Source organism: Thamnophis elegans, chromosome 2 (genome assembly GCF_009769535.1).
Source record: "Thamnophis elegans isolate rThaEle1 chromosome 2, rThaEle1.pri, whole genome shotgun sequence".
NCBI lineage: Eukaryota > Metazoa > Chordata > Lepidosauria > Squamata > Colubridae > Thamnophis > Thamnophis elegans.
This window is the reverse complement of record NC_045542.1, coordinates 54,460,927-54,480,578: the sequence shown is the minus strand read 5'-3', so window position 1 is coordinate 54,480,578 and position 19,652 is coordinate 54,460,927. Positions and strand designations below refer to the sequence as shown.

The following is a 19,652-nucleotide window of genomic DNA, read 5'->3' as shown; positions in this document are numbered from 1 at the left end:
TACACTTAAAATATAATTATGGTTGATATTGCTTTATACCATATCTAGTACTTTTGTATACTGGCAATATATTGGCAGTATATTTATATTCTCTGTGAATGGAAATAAGATTGTTAATTATATCCACTTTTTTCCAATTTCAAATCTGATTGTAAAATAGTACTTATTGGTTTTTTTTAAAAAAATGTGGTTGATTATGCATTACATTAAGTATGTTTTATTGAGAGGTGTTCTCAGCGTAGCAATAATGCTAAAGTAAATAAAGATTGTGAATTCATTGACAAGCATACTAGTAGTTTCTTTTCTGCTTTATTAACCCAATTTAAAAATAACATAATTATTGATTTGTACCCAGATCCTCCTGTAAGTGGCTAGAAATTAGCCATAGGATCCAGCATTGTTACATGATTACATTTTTTAAAATATTGTTTTGTTGTAATTTTGTTGTGTTTTATTAGACAGTTGTATTTATGTATGACAGGTCCAAAATCATCTAGACAGCTTTCATGGCTAAGGGGGAGCTAGAATTCACGTGTTCTTCAGGTTTCTAGCTTGTGCCTTACCCACTAGACTAGACGAGACTTGCCAAATTTAACTTGGTATGCATTTTATATCTAAAATACACGATCAACATTGTACTTTACATGCAACAGCCAACTGTCATTCTAGAGTCTAACTAGATTCTTTGTAATCAGACTGATCTCAGTTTTTTGTCGTTTTGTACTCTATAAATATGCAGTATGCCCATTTTACATGGTTATTTGATCATGAAAACTAGATTATGGTCTGTTAGTTTTGCTAATAAAATATCAACAAACCCATTCTATCTTGTTATTTATTTGATGATTTAAAAATGAATTAAGAAACCTTGATATGTTAGTTGTTATAAGTATTAAGCAAATGAAACGAAAAGTTGTGGTTTATGTGCTGCTTATAATTGAACTTTACAAATGTTCCTTATTTATAGATAACATAAACTTTGAGAAATAAAATTTGATATGACGGCAAAAGAACGTCAGATACAGTCAACTACTTCCTCCTACCTCTGCTACCATTTCACATTCCCTTCGTGTTTGCCAGGCTGTGCTTGCTCTAATTTGCCCTCCCCATTGAGTCCAGGACACTCAGAATGGGCTGCTTTTCTTTCCCATTGACTTTCCATTGTAGAGCTTTGCAACAAAAAGTAGGATCCAAACCATGTTTTCTATTGTCCAATCAGAACCACCAGCTTCATTGCGATTCTAATTGGTTTGCTCCGGGCCACGGTAGCCAATCAGCGTGCAACTTTAATAACCAATCGGCTTTCGAGCTTCCATCCAATCGCATGCAGGATGCGGGGAAACTGTCTTTGTATCAGCTAACGTCATGGCGCCGGCGAAAGCAGATGCCAATAGCTCCGCGCGTTGCGTGTCTATATTGTGACGGCATGACGTTTTAGGTTCCCTCCCTCTATAAAGACAGCATCCCAGCAGAGGGAGGGGACAGTTAAGGTTTGTAGTAAGACCGCGCGGTACGTGTTATTCGTCTATTCACAGCGGAAGTGTGGTTGTTTTTTTTTTTTAAAAGGATTTGTTCGCGAAAGAGGTGAGTTTCGGCTGGGAGCGAGCGTGTGTGTGGGGGGAACAGTGAAAGTGGGGAGAAAGAAAGGGGGTCTCCGTCCTTTGGGGAGCAGATTTTGTGAAAAATGGGTGGAGGGGAGAGGTGGAAGGCCGCTTTGTTCTTGGTCGGCCGCTTAAGGAAAGGCCGGAGACTTCATGCCGGCGGTAGTAATGGGAGCAGAAGGGAAGGAACAAAATCGGGCTTCCTCTCCGGCGTCGCGCGTGGGCAAGCAAGCCGGAGAGAGAGCAGCTCCTGGCGGTGCGCCGCGCTGGCTGAACCCTCCTTGGCCCTGTGCCCGCATGGAGGAGGACTCCCCCCTCCTTCCCCGACATCTGCCGCTGCCGTTCCCCTCCCGCCAAAGCATTTCCGTCTCGGGGAAGAGGAGCAACGAGTAGATGGCGGCTGGAAGTGCCGGAAAGCCCACCTAGGCCTTCGGATCGACCTTGGGGAATTTGGAGAAAGCTGCCCCCATCCGTCCGTCCATCGGATTTTCTTTTCTTTTCAGAAGAGTGTGAAGAAAAATGGCCCGTACCAAGCAGACTGCTCGTAAATCCACTGGTGGCAAAGCTCCACGTAAACAGCTGGCTACTAAAGCTGCTAGGAAAAGCGCCCCCTCTACTGGCGGAGTCAAGAAACCTCATCGCTACAGGTAATAAGACAAAACCGCCTGGAATGTGTTTTTTAGGACAACCGCCAAGCCGATCTGTGGAAATAAAAGGATTAAGGAGGGAGTGGTGTGTGTTGTAACAAAGTTAGCTTTTGTCGCTGTGATTCTAGTGTTAGCCTTGCTTTAACTATAAATGCCTCACAGCTGTTGTCAGCAACCAGGCAACCCTGCCAAGATTCTGTGGTGTATATGTCTTTGAAACTATTTTGAAAGACGTATTTAGAAATTGTTATGTGCTGTGAACAGACTGCCTTACTCTCGCTCTCTCTCCTCCCCCCCACAAATCTTCAGACCTGGTACTGTGGCGCTGCGTGAGATTCGCCGTTACCAAAAGTCAACAGAACTTTTGATTCGTAAGCTTCCATTTCAGAGGCTCGTAAGGGAGATTGCTCAAGATTTCAAGACAGACTTAAGGTTCCAGAGTGCAGCCATTGGTGCACTGCAGGTATGAACCTATTCAAGTACTACGGTACGATTTTATGTGGGGAAAGGAATAATGTGTCCTTATAGGTTAATGTCTAACCAATAGCTTGTTTTTTAATCTTTCACACAGGAGGCTAGTGAAGCCTATTTGGTGGGTCTGTTTGAAGACACAAATCTCTGTGCCATCCATGCCAAGAGAGTTACCATTATGCCCAAAGACATCCAGTTGGCTCGTAGGATACGGGGCGAGAGGGCTTAAAAGGAAGCAGTTTTTATGGTGTTTTGTAGTAAATTCTGTAAAATACTTTGGTTTCAATTTGTGACTTTTTTTTGTATGAAATTGTTTATAATATGTTACATTTGTACTTAAGTCATTCCATCTTTCACTCAGGATGAATGCTAACAGTGACTGTTCACATAAAACTCAGTGATGTGAGCCCTGTTGCTCAATAGTGACAAGTTGCTAATATGCAGAAGGGATGGGTGATCTTTCTTGCTTTTCATGCATGTTTCTGTATGTTAATGACTTGTTGGGTAGCTAAAATTGTAAGGTACTAGAATTGATATAAATGTGTACAGGGTCCTTTTGCAATAAAACTGGTTATAACTTGATTCAAGTGTTTAACAATTGGGACTGTTAAGTCTGACCATACATCACTGTGACAGAATGTAAACTTTCTAAAGGGGTAAAGAACAAGTCTTAACCACAGTGTAACTTGCAGTTTCCTAAAAAAAAAAGTAAATCTGGCAGCTATAGAATACACTATGTGCATTTATAATAGCTATTTTATATATTGTAGTGTCAACATTTTTAAATTAAATGTTTTACATTCACATGAGTCCTGTCATTGTTGTGGGAAAAGTAGCTTTTCTACTTGGGTTTATGCTTAAATCAAGTTGAAGCATGTTTATGCTTTGTATTTATCCCCAATTGAAGTATGAGCTTGCAGCAATTATATAACAAGTCAGTGAATAGTCTTTCTGATTTTGATTCTTATGTTTGCAGAATAATTTATAAACTAGGAAATGCTACTCAGTTTCTTAGAAATTATTTCAGCCTTGTTTCTAGACTAATTAGGTGACTCGTTTAAATGAAACTAGACAAGAACAGTCCAGCTTTCTGTGCTGCCTCTTTAAAAAAAGCTGTTCCAAGTATTACAACCCTTTGTTTGAGAATATAAATGTACAGATTGTTTTAGGATTATGTCTTGTTAGATGACCTATAATGAGTATTTTAAATTTAAAAAACATTGTAAAGTTGCCTGCTGAGAAACTGTTCAGTTATTTGATTTGTTTTATCAAACTGGTTTTGCTTTCAGTATAGATATGCTACCTTATGCAAACAATCTTATTGCTTCAGCTTGATTTTATTCCATTCTGAAAATTGGCAATGTAAACATTTAAAAAAAGCAGTTGAGTCTTCTGTTTGATTTATCTAGAACAATTGTATCTGGACAGAATTTTAATCTATACCAAGTGACTCCATAATCCAAGAGTTGACCCATCAAGATATCACTGATTGATATTAGACTTAAGCAGCCCAATGAGGCTCCAAAGTAGATAGAAGCCCAGCGGCAGAACATCACATCTGTCAGACAAACCACTCTGTATGTTTAAATCCAGCAGCTAAAGAAACAAACAACAATTGGTCATGTCTTGAATTATTTTTTGGGCATATTACAAATAGCTTACTGCTATATTCATAAATACCTTCGTGCTAGATGTGTAGTTGCTAGCATTGTTTACAAACTCTATCTAAAGAACATTTTGGATTTTAGTTCTAGGAATGTTTAGTCCAACAATTAAACAAATTGCTACAAGTTTGTAAAACTTCAGACATCAAATATTACAGGAACACATGTTAATATGCTGCCTTGGTCTACTTTATTTCTTAAGCTATCACACCGTTATACAGGTATCTGAAATGTAAGAATTGATTAATTTAAAAGCTTAACCAAAGTGATCATATCAAAGAACTATTAACTTTATGCTGTATATACTTGGGACATAATTGGGTTGCCTTAGCGGGATTTCATTAATGCAACAGGACTCTGATTAATACAACAGCTCATCCCAACCTATGTATTCTGGACAATGCCTAAATGGAAGAAAGTTGTAGAAGAGGTAAAGCTGTGAAGTATAGAGTAATGCAATAGCAATAGCAGTAGACTTATATACCGCTTCATAGGGCTTTCAGCCCTCTCTAAGCGGTTTACAGAGAGTCAGCATATTGCCCCCAACAATCTGGGTCCTCATTTTACCCACCTCGGAAGGATGGAAGGCTGAGTCAACCCTGAGCCGGTGAGATTTGAACCGCTGAACTGCTGATCTAGCAGTAGCCTGCAGTGCTGCATTTAACCACTGCGCCACCTCGGCTCTTCAGTTAATTTGTTAATACACGTTAACAAAATACAATAGCCTTTACTACAACACACATTCCAAACCTTATTCCTTACCAATCCGTTTGATAATTTCCTCACTTTCCTCTTCAGAATTTGATTCAAAAACTAGGCAATCAAAAGTGCTATCATCTGGAGAGTCAGGTGAAGCTCTATAAAATAAAGATGGTAACTTTAGACATCCAAAACATTTTAAGATAGTATATGACTAATTGCCTGTACATAATAGCATTACTCTAATTGGGTCTATGGGACGCAGTGGCTAAGACGCTGAGCTTGTTGATCAGAAAAGTTGGCGGTTTGAATTCCTAGTGCCGCGTAATGGAGTGAGATGCTGTTACTTATCCCAGCTTTTGCCAACCTTCGAAAGCATGTAAAAATGCAAGTAGAAAAATAGGGACCACCTTTGATGGGAAGGTAACAGCGCTCTGTACGCCTTCAGCATTTAGTCATGCCAGCCACATGATCACAGTGCTGGCTCTTTGGCTTTGAAACGGAGATAAGCACTGCCCCCTAGAGTTGGGAATGTCTAGCACATATGTGCGAAGGGAACCTTTACCTTTAATGGGTCTAAATGATAAACCAGGCTATCAGGTAACCTAATACATCTTGGATATGAGCTAGTTTATCAACAATCCAATGTATTCAAGGTAACATTCTATGTGGAAGGGAACATTTAAACACAAAAAGGAACTGGTAGAATATGTGCTAAACAGGTAATTGGCATGATTCACAAAGTCCAATAAGGAAATCCTTAAGATTCCTATATTGGTAAAGAACACACTGACATATTTGAATGTAATTGATGGATACACCCTACACTAAAAATTACTACTACTGCTATGACTATTAGCAATACTATATGGTGAATGGGACTGGTAAATATAGTCTTGCAATATGTCGCATGTGGATGGTTTTTCACAATAAAACTTACAAGCTACAGAAAGCAAAGAGATTGTGGTTATCCAGACGGCGTCCCACACAGGAAATGTCTGTGTAAGAATAACGGAAAAGAACCTGAAAATGGCAACAATTTGCAGTTAAGGCATTGGTCAAAGCTCCTTTTTTTGGAATTATTTTTTATTGAATGTCAATCAAGACAAAATAAAGATTAGATCTACAATTAAAAAAATAACCATCCTTAGAAACATTTCCAGTCTCTATTTTAAGCATGCATTGCCCAGATTATAAAAAGTAAAGACAATAAATTATTAAGAAGACATGATCAAGTACAGCCAGCAAACAAACATTCTAACCTTTGATGTTGTTTTGTGTTGAACAATTACTTCAGTTTCTTTGACGTCGAATAAAATTTCCTGAAGAAATAAAATTACAACTGTTAATAATGCTATTACATGACAAAGCATCCCTAAAAGAAACTTAAAATTGGACCTGCTATGTTTCCAATTTCCTTTTCCTGTTTCCTCCTTCCACCCAGACAATATTGCAACATAGCTCCAACTGAATCACTTTACAGATCAGTGAATTTACCACTTTAAGAGCTAACACAATAATTTCTGCAGTCATCTGAAAAAACAATGAAAACCAACCCTTTGAAAGTTTCATTAATGTAGCAGCATGACTTTTAAACAGTTCTACCTATATGCATTGATCATATTCCTGCCTATCTCTAAGATGGCAGAGCAAGAATTGAATGTGTTGACTTGATATCTAGATCTTTAAAAACCCATACGAGCAAGTGAGCTATAATATTTGGGTGAGACAAGCTGAACAAGCCTGTCCAGTTTAACACTGACCGCCAAAGTCAGCCATCACTTAAATTACAGGCAATTTTGCATCTTCCTCAAGATGTTTTGGGTATAGTTTTCACCACTGATAAACACTGGCTGGGATAATATAAACATATTCTACTTATTACAGTTCTGCATTTCTTTCCGATAGCTGAAAATTCTTCCAAGATTTTATATATTTGATGGATTTTGCTGGGTAGCATTGTCAGAATGACCTAGATTTATATTCCTTAAGCTGTTCAAAACCAGGGGGGAAAAGGGATACTGAACTAAAACAGAGGGACAGGTAGTCTTCAACTTGTGATGGGTCACTTAGCAACTATTTCAAATCATGACAGATGCCCCCCTCCTTCCAGAAAGTACTTACAACCCAGTTCTAAAGTTTTAATGGCAGCACCCCCCCCCCCCGGCACATGACTACATTTTGAATGCTTGGCAACTGGCCTACATTTATAGCTGTTTTCAGCGTCCCATGGTCACAAAACCACAATTGACAACATTTTTTGCCAAAAACTGCTGTTTACTTCTAATTTTGGGGGAAAACAAGGGGTTCATTTAACAACCATGACATTTGCTTTATGACTGCAACATTTGCTTTAGGATTGAGGCATTCACTTTATGACCACTGCACTTATTCGCTCAATGACCACTACAAAAAGAAAAAGTCCCAAAGGTGCTTTTTTCAAGAGGCAACCGGACTTTCTGTTTTTTCTTTGAAGACGTTTTGCTTCTTATCCAAGAAACTTCTCCAGAACTGGATGAAAAGTCCAGTTGCCTTTTGATAAAGCACCTTTGGGACAACCATGACCTGGATAACTGAGAATCTCCATAGACACCACAAAAAAGGTGCAAAATTGAGTTTGGTCACATGATGATTCATCATGTGCAGGCACTATGATACAGGCACCATTATAGTTGTGATTTGAGGGCTACCGGTATGTAAAACATTCCATGCTTGTACTACCATTGACCAGTCAGGACTGAGCAGTCTGTTCCCAGACTCAAGCCCAGATGTTTTCTCCAGGCATGGACCTGATACTTGCACATTCTGGAAGATGTGTGTTCAGGGATGAGAAGCAGCAGGAGAGGAGAAATACAGTGCTGGGAAGATAATGGAAAAATCAAAGAGAGGGACAAAGTGCATAGCAAAGAAGATTTAGGTGAAGATGGGGAGAGGGGCAGGTGGGTATGCTGCATGAAGCAAACTACTTGTCCGGACAAAAACCCCTTTTATAAATTTATTGTGAATTCTTCTCATTCACATCCAACAAAGCCTTTCATGGGAGGAATTACAGTCACAGACCTTATCTGGCGTGGAGAGCTGAGAGGCCGATATCTGCAAAACTTGGCAAGGAGTCTTGGAGAGTCACGAACCAATTAAGCAAAGTAATTGACTCCTGCAACCTCCACTCTCTTTTCGCTCCTCTTTTATTTCCTCTGGGAGACGCCATTCATTGTCCACCTGTGGCCTTACTCCCAAGTTGACCCCTGTTCTTTAGCTGTTCCCTTTGTCTGGCAACTCTGCACATGCGCCCACTGGGAACAGGCTCCAGCTGTTCGTCTGCCTCACTGATATCTGACTCTGAAGGGAGCTGATAACTGGCATATGGCTCTGGCCCCCTCTCTGCCTCCGACACAGAGCCCTCATCAGAGCTTTTCCCAGACTCCAGGACTGGCCCATGTTCCTCTCCAACCACCTCACTGTCCAAATCTGCTGCCAGCTCTGCTGGCTGCTAGCAGGCCACAACAGGATTCAAATATGGCAGCAGCTACATGGTTACAAAGGGAAGGAAGAAATTGGAAAGATCAGCAGGTAGGATGTGGCATAGCTTTGCAGGAGAAGAGAGGAGAGGGACATCAGGTTTCTCCTACTCCAGTGATGGGATTCAGCTGGTTCGCACCTATTTGGGAGAACCAGTTGTTGGAAGAAATCTCCTCCCCCCCACCCACTTTACAGGGCTAATCCTGTAAGGAAGGCAGGAAGGAACATTCTGGTGGTGTTTCTAGCCTAATCTTTATTGTGCTACTTACAGAAACCGCCTCTCCAGTTAACCCTTATCACATTGTCACAGCTAAGGCAAAGCGCCTATCAACCTGAGTGACGTTGAGTTGGCCACACCCACCCAGTCACAGGACCACCAAACCCTGCCTACCCAGTTGGTCATCAGGGCAGAGAACCGGTTGTTAAATTATTTGAATCCCATCACTGTCCTATTCATAAGAGTTTTTTCCCCCCAGGAAAAGTATGGAAAACTGAAGACAGCTCTGCAAACGTAGAATGGATGATCATGGCAAAGACCAAGCAATCTGTGTCTAGACTGGTTCCTTGGAACCTCCTCCTCCGGGTAAAGAGAAGATGAGCAATATCCTGTGTTCCAGATGGCTGTTCCCTGCATGGGGATCACAGGCCAACAGTTTTCTGTGGGTTTGAGCACTGGGAGATGAGGGGATTAGCCATCTTGCTTGCAACCATGTCAGAGGCCTTTAAACCCCATGAGGGGTAAACCAAGTAAGAATCACAACCTGATGAGCTAATTCTATTTTATTGCACAAGTGGTCCTCAACTTATGATGTTTCATTCAGCAACTGTTTGAAATTATGTCATTGCTGAATGAAAGGAACTTATGACACCTGCCCAAAGTTATGACCACTATAGCAATCCCACAGTTGCATGAATGAAATTTGGGCACTTGCCAATGTGCTCACCCTTATTGACTGATGCCTGAGACGCCCACTTGGTCCCACACCCTCCTCTCTACCCTTCAACACAGCTCAGTTATTTGCCTTTTCCATAGATCTCCTATGGAGATCCTGTTTGGGAAGGAGATCCGACTGCTCTGCCCGTTGGCCTCTATATAAAGTAGGGAGGCCCGGAGGTCATCTAGTCCAACCGCCTGCTCATGACACCATCCTGGGATCAGCCACCAGTTCAGAGCAGGCGCAATTCATTGTGGCCAGCCCCAAAATGGTGCCTACTTCTGGGATGGTGCCACGCAGCCTCTGTGTTGAAAGTTCACACTGCTGAGTGGCTGCTTCCAGAAGATCTACAGAAAAAGTGACTGAGGAGGGTGAGGAGAAGGGTGTGGAACCCAGCAGTGTGGCAAAGCAGGCCCAAGGCCTGTTGCAACTGCAGAAAGCATAGCATGGGGTTCCTTGGGGGTTGAAGGCCTTGGGGGCCTGGGGCAGGCCATATGTGAGCTGGGTAGGTGCTGTAGTGTGAGCTTGGGCCTGTGATAGGTCACCCAGAGCCTTCCCCATCCCTGAGGCATCCTATACTCTACTAATGACCACAACAGAGATAGCAGGGATTGGGGTCATTAAGCAAGAATCACATGATTAAGTATCAACATAACGTGCGACTGTAATGGACAGGCTCTTATGGTCATGCATCAAGGAATTTTGCAAGCCTGAACATATAATCCTCTCCCCCATCTCCTTTACAGCCCAATATACTGGGGAAGGGTCTCTTCTGAGGCTCTTGCCCCACCCATTATCCAGTTGCAGGCTATGCTGACTCTTATCTGACTCTTGCCTTGGCAGCATCTCTTGGCATGTTTTCCAAAGGTCTTTTCCACATACTTTCACGTCACCCTGCCTTCAGACTTGCCTTTTAATTTCGCAAGTTCACAGGGGATTGTGAGAATGAAACGCAGCTGCGTCGCTCCCCATTTCTGCTGGTAATTCCCAACAGTTCACATGAGGTCGTCGAGAACTTGGTTGCGCTTATAGAGGTGATTGCTATCCCTCTGCAGGGAATCTATTGTACTCCCCCTCTCATGCCTGCCATGCCTGATGTGGAAAGAGCTGTATCATTTCCCTACTTGGTCATTCATTCATATTTCACACTTCTTAATTGGCCATCCCCCTCCCTTCCTTTTGCTCTCCCTGAAGCAACCACCATCTCAGAATCTACTGTTCATCTTGATTAGCGGCCAACTCCTTCAAGGCCAGTAGTTGTGAAGAATAGTATTTGTCAGAGAATTGGTAATGAAAGTAGGGCACCAATTGAGGCACCTCCATGTCCACTGTTGCCTCCCATCATTTCTGGATGTGAATATACATGTAATATGAAGGCCTGGCAAGAGAGGATGAAGTATGGGGGTCACCTTAATCCACTATGACAGTGGTGAAATTCAATTTTTTTTACTACTGGTTCTGTGGGCGTGACGTGGTGGGTGTGGTGTGGCTTGGTGGGCGTGACTTGGTGAGCTTGGCAAGGGAAGGATACTGCAAAATCTCAATTCCCACCCCACTCTGGGGCCAGCCAGAGATGGTATTTGCCGGTTCTCCGAACTACTCAAAATTTCCACTACTGGTTCTCCAGAACCTGCTGGATTTCACCCTTGACTATAACTTTCATTCTTTATTTTAAAAAAAAAGATACATGGGAGAAAACAATGGGCTTTTACGACCTGTCATCTGCAGAATAGAAACAAGCGATGATATAGATTTTCCCTTTACTGTAACAAATCTGTTCCAAAAAATGAAGGTCTGGAGTCAATTGGAAAGGTATGGATGATCAAGGGGAAATTCACTTGCATGAAGATGAGTTGCTAAATGTATTAGGTTGAACTCACCATCATGCAACCGAATAAAATCCATAACTGAGCTTCAGTAAGATCAGCTTCTCTACAAGCTTACATATTTTCATGCCTTCGTGGAATACTAAATGAAAGAAAAATGGTCATTGAGGTGTTCAGTCAGTAAATGTGTTGCTAAATGGGTATTTGTCTAGCTCTGCCTCAAACGGTGGACTTCTATTAGTTCTAATCTAGAAAATTCTGATACTTGATTTATTTCTCATACATGATTTAATGGCACTTCTCAAGGCATTTCCTATTAAAAACAAAAGTTCAGCCATGTTCTGCCTTTAACTTAAGAGACCTAAGGGAGGGATTTTTCTTTACAGAATTTGTTACACAGAACATGTTTTTATCTAAAATATAAGCCTTGTCACCTGTGGTGTTTTCTCATTTCAAATAGCCCTAGCATCTAAATCCCTATTGATTTTATTAATTAAATTATCAAGATTGCCATCACAATGGGCGGTAGTGTTCAAGATTCAATCTGCTTCTTTGTTTAAAAAGCATAACTTAAAATAATGATTTAAGAGGGGAAAAAAGTAGTTTGATAAACATTCATTTCTTATTCCCAGCATGAATCTTACCTGCTGCGGCAAATGCTTATCTAACACCATGGGTATGCCTACGTCTAATATATCTTTGCCTCCATACTGGAAAAGAAACCAAGAGATGAACAAAATGTGAGAAAAATGCAGACCTAAAAGCAGGATTGAAAACTGAACAACCCCCCCTTTTCTCTTTAGAAACATTGTCTCACCTTTCCTACATTGGCCTGACCTAAGTACCGCAGATTGTACAAGAGTCTATGGAGAAATGAGATTAAACAATTAGTTCAAAGAATCTATGCACAGAACCTTTATTTTCACATCAAGATGCAGCTTGTGAAAAAAATTCCAAAAGCAAACTGAAGTTGCCTTCATTGAAGTTTAGGACTGAAGAGCTAAGCTTGTTTCCCCAGACTCTCGATCAGTAGTCCTTACTGACAAGCAGAGGAAGAATAGTTCTACTCCTACCGTAGTATACAGTACTTCTATGATGTCTCACTAATCATGCTATCAAATGGTCTTAGTATCATCAAGACAGAAACCAAAAGCCCTGTTTTTCTAAGGACATACCGCATTTTTTGGACTATAAGATGCACCAGTGTATAAGACGCACAAGGATTTCGAATAGGTAAGTAAGGAAAAAAAGTGTTTGCCTTCCCTCAGTCCCCAGCAGCACTCTGCAGGCTTCAGCATGGCTGGGGCAAGACAAAAATGCCCCCATTTTGGCAAACAAATGGGCCATTTTGGGATGCAGGGGCGGGGCTTCAGGAGGCCAAAAATGGCTGTATTCAGTGTATAAGATGCATCAACATTTCCACGCTCTTTTAGTGGGGGAAAGGTGTGTCTTATGCTCCAAAAATATGGTATATATGTTAATAGGGCGCCTCTTATATTGATCAGTGAAGGTAAAATATATAAATGCAGTTGATAGTATCTATAAAATAGCAAGAACAGAAAAAATGATAAAGTGGATAACAACTACTAAAAACTATTAAAAATTGAATGGTGTTCTGATATTATGGGGAGCAGACTTTCACCAAGTCTGAACCATAGACGTACACTCAAACAGTGTGAGAGAGTATTAAGTAATCCAAAGTGTTCTTTTTATTGCTGAGATTTGAGCTCAAATCTCTGAAGTCCAGGAAATGATCTGCTGAGCTTCTCCAGTCTTTTGCCTCACTGCATGAACCTACAAGGGCAGCTCTCTGGTCTCCTACTTAGCTTTCATGGACTTCTTCCCTATTTCAGGAAGGGAGGTATGTTCCACTAAATTAATTTTGTATACTGCTGCCAGTAAGAAAATATTTATTTACGGTAGTATTCAGATTGCAATTCCCAGGATCCACAACTGCATCCCTCACACTTCCAGAGAGCTGGGCTATATCATTCACCAGCAAATTAATACAAGGCAGCTATGTAAAACCTAGTTGGCATGCCACACATGTGATTGAGAAATACAAAACTGCATTATGAGTTTTCTGCATAATAATAGATGAAAATGGTGAATCAAAGAAGTTAATCTAATCCAGTTTGGAATATGTTCTATATAGGGAATAAGCCATATAAACATGTCTGTGCTATTCACATTCCACAATGCAAAATATTTCCCTTCCACTGAATCTTATACTTCCAGAAGGGGAGCAGGAGGGAGCTCTCTATTTATACCACATGGGTGCTAAAGAAACAGCTTGTAGAGAACAGGCTGAAAAAATGTTTTAAGCAATAGAATAGCATTTCCTTGGCTAGTTTGACCATTAGCTGGCTATTGTCCAACATGGTAGTGTTGACTTTCTTGTCACAACTTTATAAGACAGCAATGCATACTGTGTTTCCTGAAAATAAATCAGGGTTTTATTTTCTTTTGACCCCCCGAAATAAGCACTTGGCCTTATTTTTGTGGAGGTCTTATTATTTTTGAGGTGCAGGAGGTGGCGAGCGTGGTCACCTCATGGCTGCTGCTGTGTTGCAATATTTTTGGGGAGGGCTTATTTTAGCGCATGCACTCAAAAGCCCGATTGGGCTTATTATCTGGGGAGGGGTTATTTTTGGAGAAACAGGGTATATTACGATGTCTTATCAAAATCTAAGTCCCTTTCTGCACTCAGAAGAAATTGTATATGTTCTCTTACAAATGCCACAAAGCATTACTTTGTTCTACCTACAGCAAATGATCTCACAAAGAAACCAGAACCTGACCATAAGTGGCCCATCTGAATTAAATACCATTTTCCACTTTTATTCCAAACCTACTAGCTTTATTGTTACAACTAGTCAAACCATGAGTGGGTTTTCTATAGGGAAAAATGGTTTTTTCCATGAGTGGAAAACTCTAAAACTTCTAAAACTGAAGCTCCCCATAACACTCCCCTATATTTGCTGATGATTCAATGCAGGTAACCTATAACTCCATCTTTTCTGTAATCACCAGAAATGAGGTTTGTGAGATCTGTTGGGGTTCTGTTTCAGGAGGGGTATTCAAAAGTATGTGTGTCTGCCACCCTTTGTTTGACATTTGAAAGAGGCTGGCTTCCTTCCAGGATTGCCTCTCAGGCTAGAGACTGCAAACTGCAATAGCTGAAGGACCAGTGGGTTAGATTTGGGGAATGACCTATGCACCAATAACCTATGCACCCAACCAGTGGTGATGAGGTAGGACTTGTGAAAATCCACCATACTTTTGTTTTCTTAATTGTCCCGAGCAGCCACTACCTGCCTCCTTGCAAACTTCGCTCCTCATTCTCTTCTTTAGATTTGTGTTCATGTTGGAGTTGGAAGCTGGGGATTTTTTCTCTGAGAACTTTTAGATAGGGCAACAATGGCTTGAATATTCCTCCATCGTGCCATTTCCACCGGATTAGGCGAAAGCTTAGTGGTTTGCCTTTCAGCTTCTGCAGTACTGAACCAGCCTGCAACGAACAGATACATGGATGATCAGCAAGGATCTCTTAACATCATCCACTAGATTAGTTATTCCCTGTCCTTGTAATAAATCTGGATCCAGGGAAAGCTGATCTAAATGGACACTCTGGTTACTACTGGGATATGTCAGTGAAGTTTGTTAACTTATTGACTGGGTATTTTCCTAGTTATTAAAAACCATAGGAAATTAGCAGAAGTGGTTCCTAGCGTTTCAGCCGAGTAGATAGTAACTTGGCCTGCCATGCCCCTGAACCAGGTCTCTCGGTGGCGCCATAGGCATTGCCATCTTGTTTTTTGCTTCTGCACATGCGCAGAACATTTTTTTTTAGTATTGCACATGTGCGCAAAGCACACACAAGCAGCACGTCCCTGAACAAACTGGCAGTAGCAGCAGCCAGAACCCACCCCTGCACAGTATCTAAGCTGTTATCCTTGAGCATATAAGAGTCTTTTGCTAGCATATGTAGAATCTGTGTGGAGCCAAGTCCCGTGACCTTTTATAGCTAATGGGTGATATTGTCAACACACAGATTTTCTATGTGGCATTCAAAATCTTTTGGTATGGCACCTGTGTACCAATAACAGCTGGGATTACGATGGCCAGGTAATGGCCATAATATTTCAATTTAGTTTTTAAGACTTTGATACTTTGTGATCTTCTCCAATTGGCGCATTTTAAAACATGCACCAAGGATTATTATTTTATCCCAGCTTTTTTCATATATAAATCAAGATGGAAAATATACGAATAGATCTGCCTTTCCCCCCTATAACAAGATGGGTTAGGCTGAGATTGACTGACTGGAGATCACCCACTTGGCTTTCCTAACTGAGAGGCCTAGCACCTTCAACACTGCATCAAAATGGCTCTGTAATACGGTATAATATGTGGATCGCTAACAGATTCTTCAGTAAAATGTTGTAGTGTGGAGTGCTTCAGTTCCTAATGCCTTCCATGAAGCTTATCCACATTTCTCAACTTCTCCTTTCCCCACCACTTTTCTTCCTTGGGATCTCTCAGCATTCTGGATTCATCCACTACATAACCTTGTTGGTCTGTTTTAGAGTATCCTTCCCTGATAACAGTTTTTTTTTGTTTCTAAAGACTTTTGTTTTAAATACTTTTGCAAATAGTGCAGTCCCATTAAACTTATTGTTGCCTCTTTATAAAGTGGGAAGATGCTGTTTTCCCTACATATAGATAGATTGAAAGAATTAAATTGGCTCTTAGTATAAAGATTACAATGAGTTGGGACCATCCTCTTAAGAAAAGCCTGCCTACACACACAGACACACACGATCGGATAATTTTTTAAAATCTTCTCTTCCTTTAAAAAGTTCAAAGTATGACATGTTCTTTAGCCACACTTCATTTTAATTGTTATTCTTTATGTTTTGAAATGCTAAGGATCATTATTTCAAAGTGTTCTTTGGCTTTGACAGGTTCCCTCTCTCTTTTTCTCTATTTATTTTTTTTACATACTGTATAAAACAGTCTTGGTCATCAGCATGCTGTGCCTGAGATAAGACTAGAAATAAATTGTCTGTTCTGAGGAAGATAGGGTAGACTGAATAGTCATTGCACATCTGATACTAAGCATCGCTATTCCAAGTAAGCCACCCATTCATTCTTCTTCATGATCTCCATGCAACAGACCTTGTAAGTTTGTATTTGAACATTCTATGTTGATTCCCACAGAAGGTCATCTCCTGGAGGGGTAATATGGATGGAGAGGAGATGGGGAAGTATGCTAATAGTGGGGTACAGTTTTAACTCTTTAGTTAGTCTTTAAATAAACCAGTGATATCCAAAGTTTACATTACTGAAATCTTAAATAACAAGTAGAAATCTCATAAATATTAAAAAGATTTTAAAAACCAGGTACGTTTCTACATCCCTCCTGCCTTGATTTTTCATCTTGATCTCCAGGTCAAACCCAAGAGTTTTTGTTCAGTACAGTTCCCATAGCAACAATGCACAGCCATCTCGTCCATTTCTTTTCAGGTCAAGATAATAGACAATACATCAACTTTCCCTCCTCCATCTCCAGGGATCTGGATGTTCCTCCCTCCCATACCTGTCCATTGCAAGCATTCCTCAATGAAGCTCCATTTATCTCATCAATGACATCTCCAACTAGTACTACCTCATCCACCTCTGCTTGACTCTTTGGAAGCACTTCTATTATGAAAATCCGTCCATTTAAATACCTGATATAAAAAAGAAGAAGAAAAAAGAATTATCCTTGAAGAATTGAATTATTAGAGACTCAAACAAAAGAAAGTAATGAAGAAAATAATGAGGTCGGGTACAGCAGATTAGGAAAATAATACACTGATTAGTCACAATTCAAACACATATAACAGCAATAGCGCTTAGATTTATATACCTCTTCACAGTGCTTCAGAGGCTCTCTCTAAGCAGTTTACAGAGTCAGTCTATTGCCCCCAACAATCTGGGTCCTCATTTTACTGACCTCAGAAGGATGGAAGGCTGAGTCAAACTTGAGCTGGTGAGATTCGAACTGCCGAACTGCTGGCAATCGGCAGTCAGCAGAATTAGTCTGCAGTACTGCATTCTAATCGCTGTGCCACCATGGCCCCTAAGAGACCAAGGGAGTTCCACCTAGAGGCCAATGATGCAGGTGGCCCAGCAACATACAAAGTCTTATCCTTCTTCCAAACTTGAATACTTTGGTAAACTGAAGCTTGTTACAAAATGTTGGTAAGAGAGTAAAAACCAAACCAGACCAAAAATGCCTGTGTATCAACAAGAGTTAGTGGACACGTGGCCGAGAAACCAGATCTTGTAGAGGTAGTTTTTTGTTTGAATGGTTTAGATCAGGGGTCTCCAACCTTGGCAACTTTAAGCCTGGAGGACTTCAACTCCCAGAATGCTTTGCTGGCTGGGAAATTCTGGGAGTTGAATTCTGCCAGGCTTAAAGTTGCCATGGTTGGAGACCCCTGATTTAGATTACATTCCCATTTGTACTGGTCAGTAAAGCTAATGCTAAGGCATGGTGGAAGTTGTATAACAAAACACCCTGAAACTGGTTACATATTGTACTGGAAATTAACTTGAGATGAAGCTCTGATGTTAAAAAAATTCTTAGGAAAAGGAACGGAAGTGGAAATTTGATACGATAAAAGTACTGAATTAATTGAAGAGGCCCCAGTTCAAATGACTAGCTTCTTGGGAGCACTTGCCATTGGAGATGCATTAGGTTGAAACACTGCAAAGAGGTTCAGTTGTTGTTAAGATATAAACATATACTGGAAATAGTTAAAAATACTGTAGCATTAATTTTGAGCAGAGAAGCAATACTTTGAAAGTAAATGTTTTCCTGTCCATAATTTTGTTTAGCTCATCCACCACTAAGTTCAAAATACCACATGTAAAGTTATATTGGACAGGTGTCAGAATTTGGAGGAGGTAATTTATACACAAAAAACATGTTCTTCTTTCTAATAAGAAAATGCTAAACAATGTTCAGTGGTTTAATGATATGCCACTATTAACAGAAACAGGGTATCTATTCTTGATTTACTGATGGATGCGGAGTTTAATATCTTTGGTCTATATACAAGGAACTCATTAACGTAAACTTGATTCTTTGAACTCATAATAGACAAGCCAATATGGTAGTACCTGGCCCAATTATATCCACCTGAGAAAGTATTTCAGCTGATTGCTGAATTGCTTTGTCAGATTGCTTTGACATAATGTTTTGTAAACCATGGTTTATTATGACTTATTGTTGTATGTGAACCCAGTTACTGTGCTTTATTCAATAAACCACAATTAAAAATCATAGCTTGGCATGATCTATGAATCCAGCAATTGTTTTATTGATTGGATCTTAATGGCTGCTAAAACCAAGGATCAGAATGCCATACATGAAAGGGTCAAATCTCTTACCTCAGCACCATTCCCAATTCCCGGCAAGGGACAGTTTCATAAGTCTGGCATACCTGGAAAACACGATTTGTCATTAGAACTTCCAGCATATTTGAAGGAATTCTCCTTCATCAAGCTTTCATCATTGACAAAAAAATAGGACATTTTGCTTCCAATCGGGCCTCTAAATACTACCACTCTTATGTAGCTTCCATTAGATGGGATGAAGTGCCATATGAAGGTGGCAAGTCAGTCAGTCAGTCAGTCAGTCAGTCAGTCAGTCAGTCAGTCAGTCAGTCAGTCTGTCTGTCTGTCTGTCTGTCTATCATCCATCTATCTATCTATCTATCTATCTATCTATCTATCTATCTATCTATCGATCTATCGATCTATCGATCTATCGATCTATCTATCTATCATCTGATATGTACCTGCCCATCTCACCTCAGTAATTCTGGGCATTTTATTAGTAACATCATAAAATAATATTAAAATGTGACTAAAAATGCCAAGTTAAGCTCTGGGTGTCAGGAGACAAAGATAAATGCTTAACTGGTGAGTTTATTCTTTCATAAGGTGACAATGAATAAAGTATAGTGTGCCACAGAACACAATTGTAATTGTTATTAGAAGAAATGTATGAATGTAAGAAATTAGGTTTATTATACATTTGATTTTGAGAAACCCTATAATAAAATGAAAACCTTCAATTTGAAATGTTTTACATTAAGTTCACAGTTGTTGAGCATGACAACAACTGTACATTGGTAAATAAGATAAATGGAATGCTTAGCAAAAGGTCTAACATTGAGGAAGTGTAAGATAAGGACATGTAATGTTTCCTTTGCTGTACTTAAGGATAAGATAA

General features: G+C 40.2%; 2 protein-coding genes across 3 annotated transcripts in view; one reads left to right on the top strand and one right to left on the bottom strand.

Moving 5' to 3' along the window:
* The first annotated feature begins 1,358 nt into the window (after positions 1 to 1,358).
* On the top strand, positions 1,359 to 3,523 carry LOC116503896 (histone H3.3A). The gene is made up of 4 exons (XM_032210612.1): positions 1,359 to 1,584; positions 2,105 to 2,248; positions 2,558 to 2,711; positions 2,820 to 3,523. Exons 2-4 carry the CDS (start codon positions 2,121 to 2,123, stop codon positions 2,946 to 2,948), a joined length of 411 nt encoding a protein of 136 aa, XP_032066503.1. The 5' UTR covers positions 1,359 to 1,584; positions 2,105 to 2,120; the 3' UTR covers positions 2,949 to 3,523.
* The window catches only part of LOC116503895, a 35,658-nt gene continuing 19,198 nt past the window's right edge, over positions 3,193 to 19,652 (bottom strand). The window contains exons 8-16 of one of the 2 annotated variants that reach the window (XM_032210610.1): positions 18,806 to 18,858; positions 16,965 to 17,097; positions 14,677 to 14,873; positions 12,180 to 12,225; positions 12,007 to 12,072; positions 6,345 to 6,404; positions 6,023 to 6,105; positions 5,146 to 5,240; positions 3,193 to 4,315 (exon numbers count right to left, since the gene is read on the bottom strand). In XM_032210610.1, the coding sequence (XP_032066501.1) occupies positions 4,281 to 4,315; positions 5,146 to 5,240; positions 6,023 to 6,105; positions 6,345 to 6,404; positions 12,007 to 12,072; positions 12,180 to 12,225; positions 14,677 to 14,873; positions 16,965 to 17,097; positions 18,806 to 18,858 (768 nt within the window). In that variant the 3' untranslated portion in view covers positions 3,193 to 4,280. The remainder of the gene's footprint in view (positions 4,316 to 5,145; positions 5,241 to 6,022; positions 6,106 to 6,344; positions 6,405 to 12,006; positions 12,073 to 12,179; positions 12,226 to 14,676; positions 14,874 to 16,964; positions 17,098 to 18,805; positions 18,859 to 19,652) is intronic. The other variant, XM_032210611.1, reaches the window with a different exon arrangement.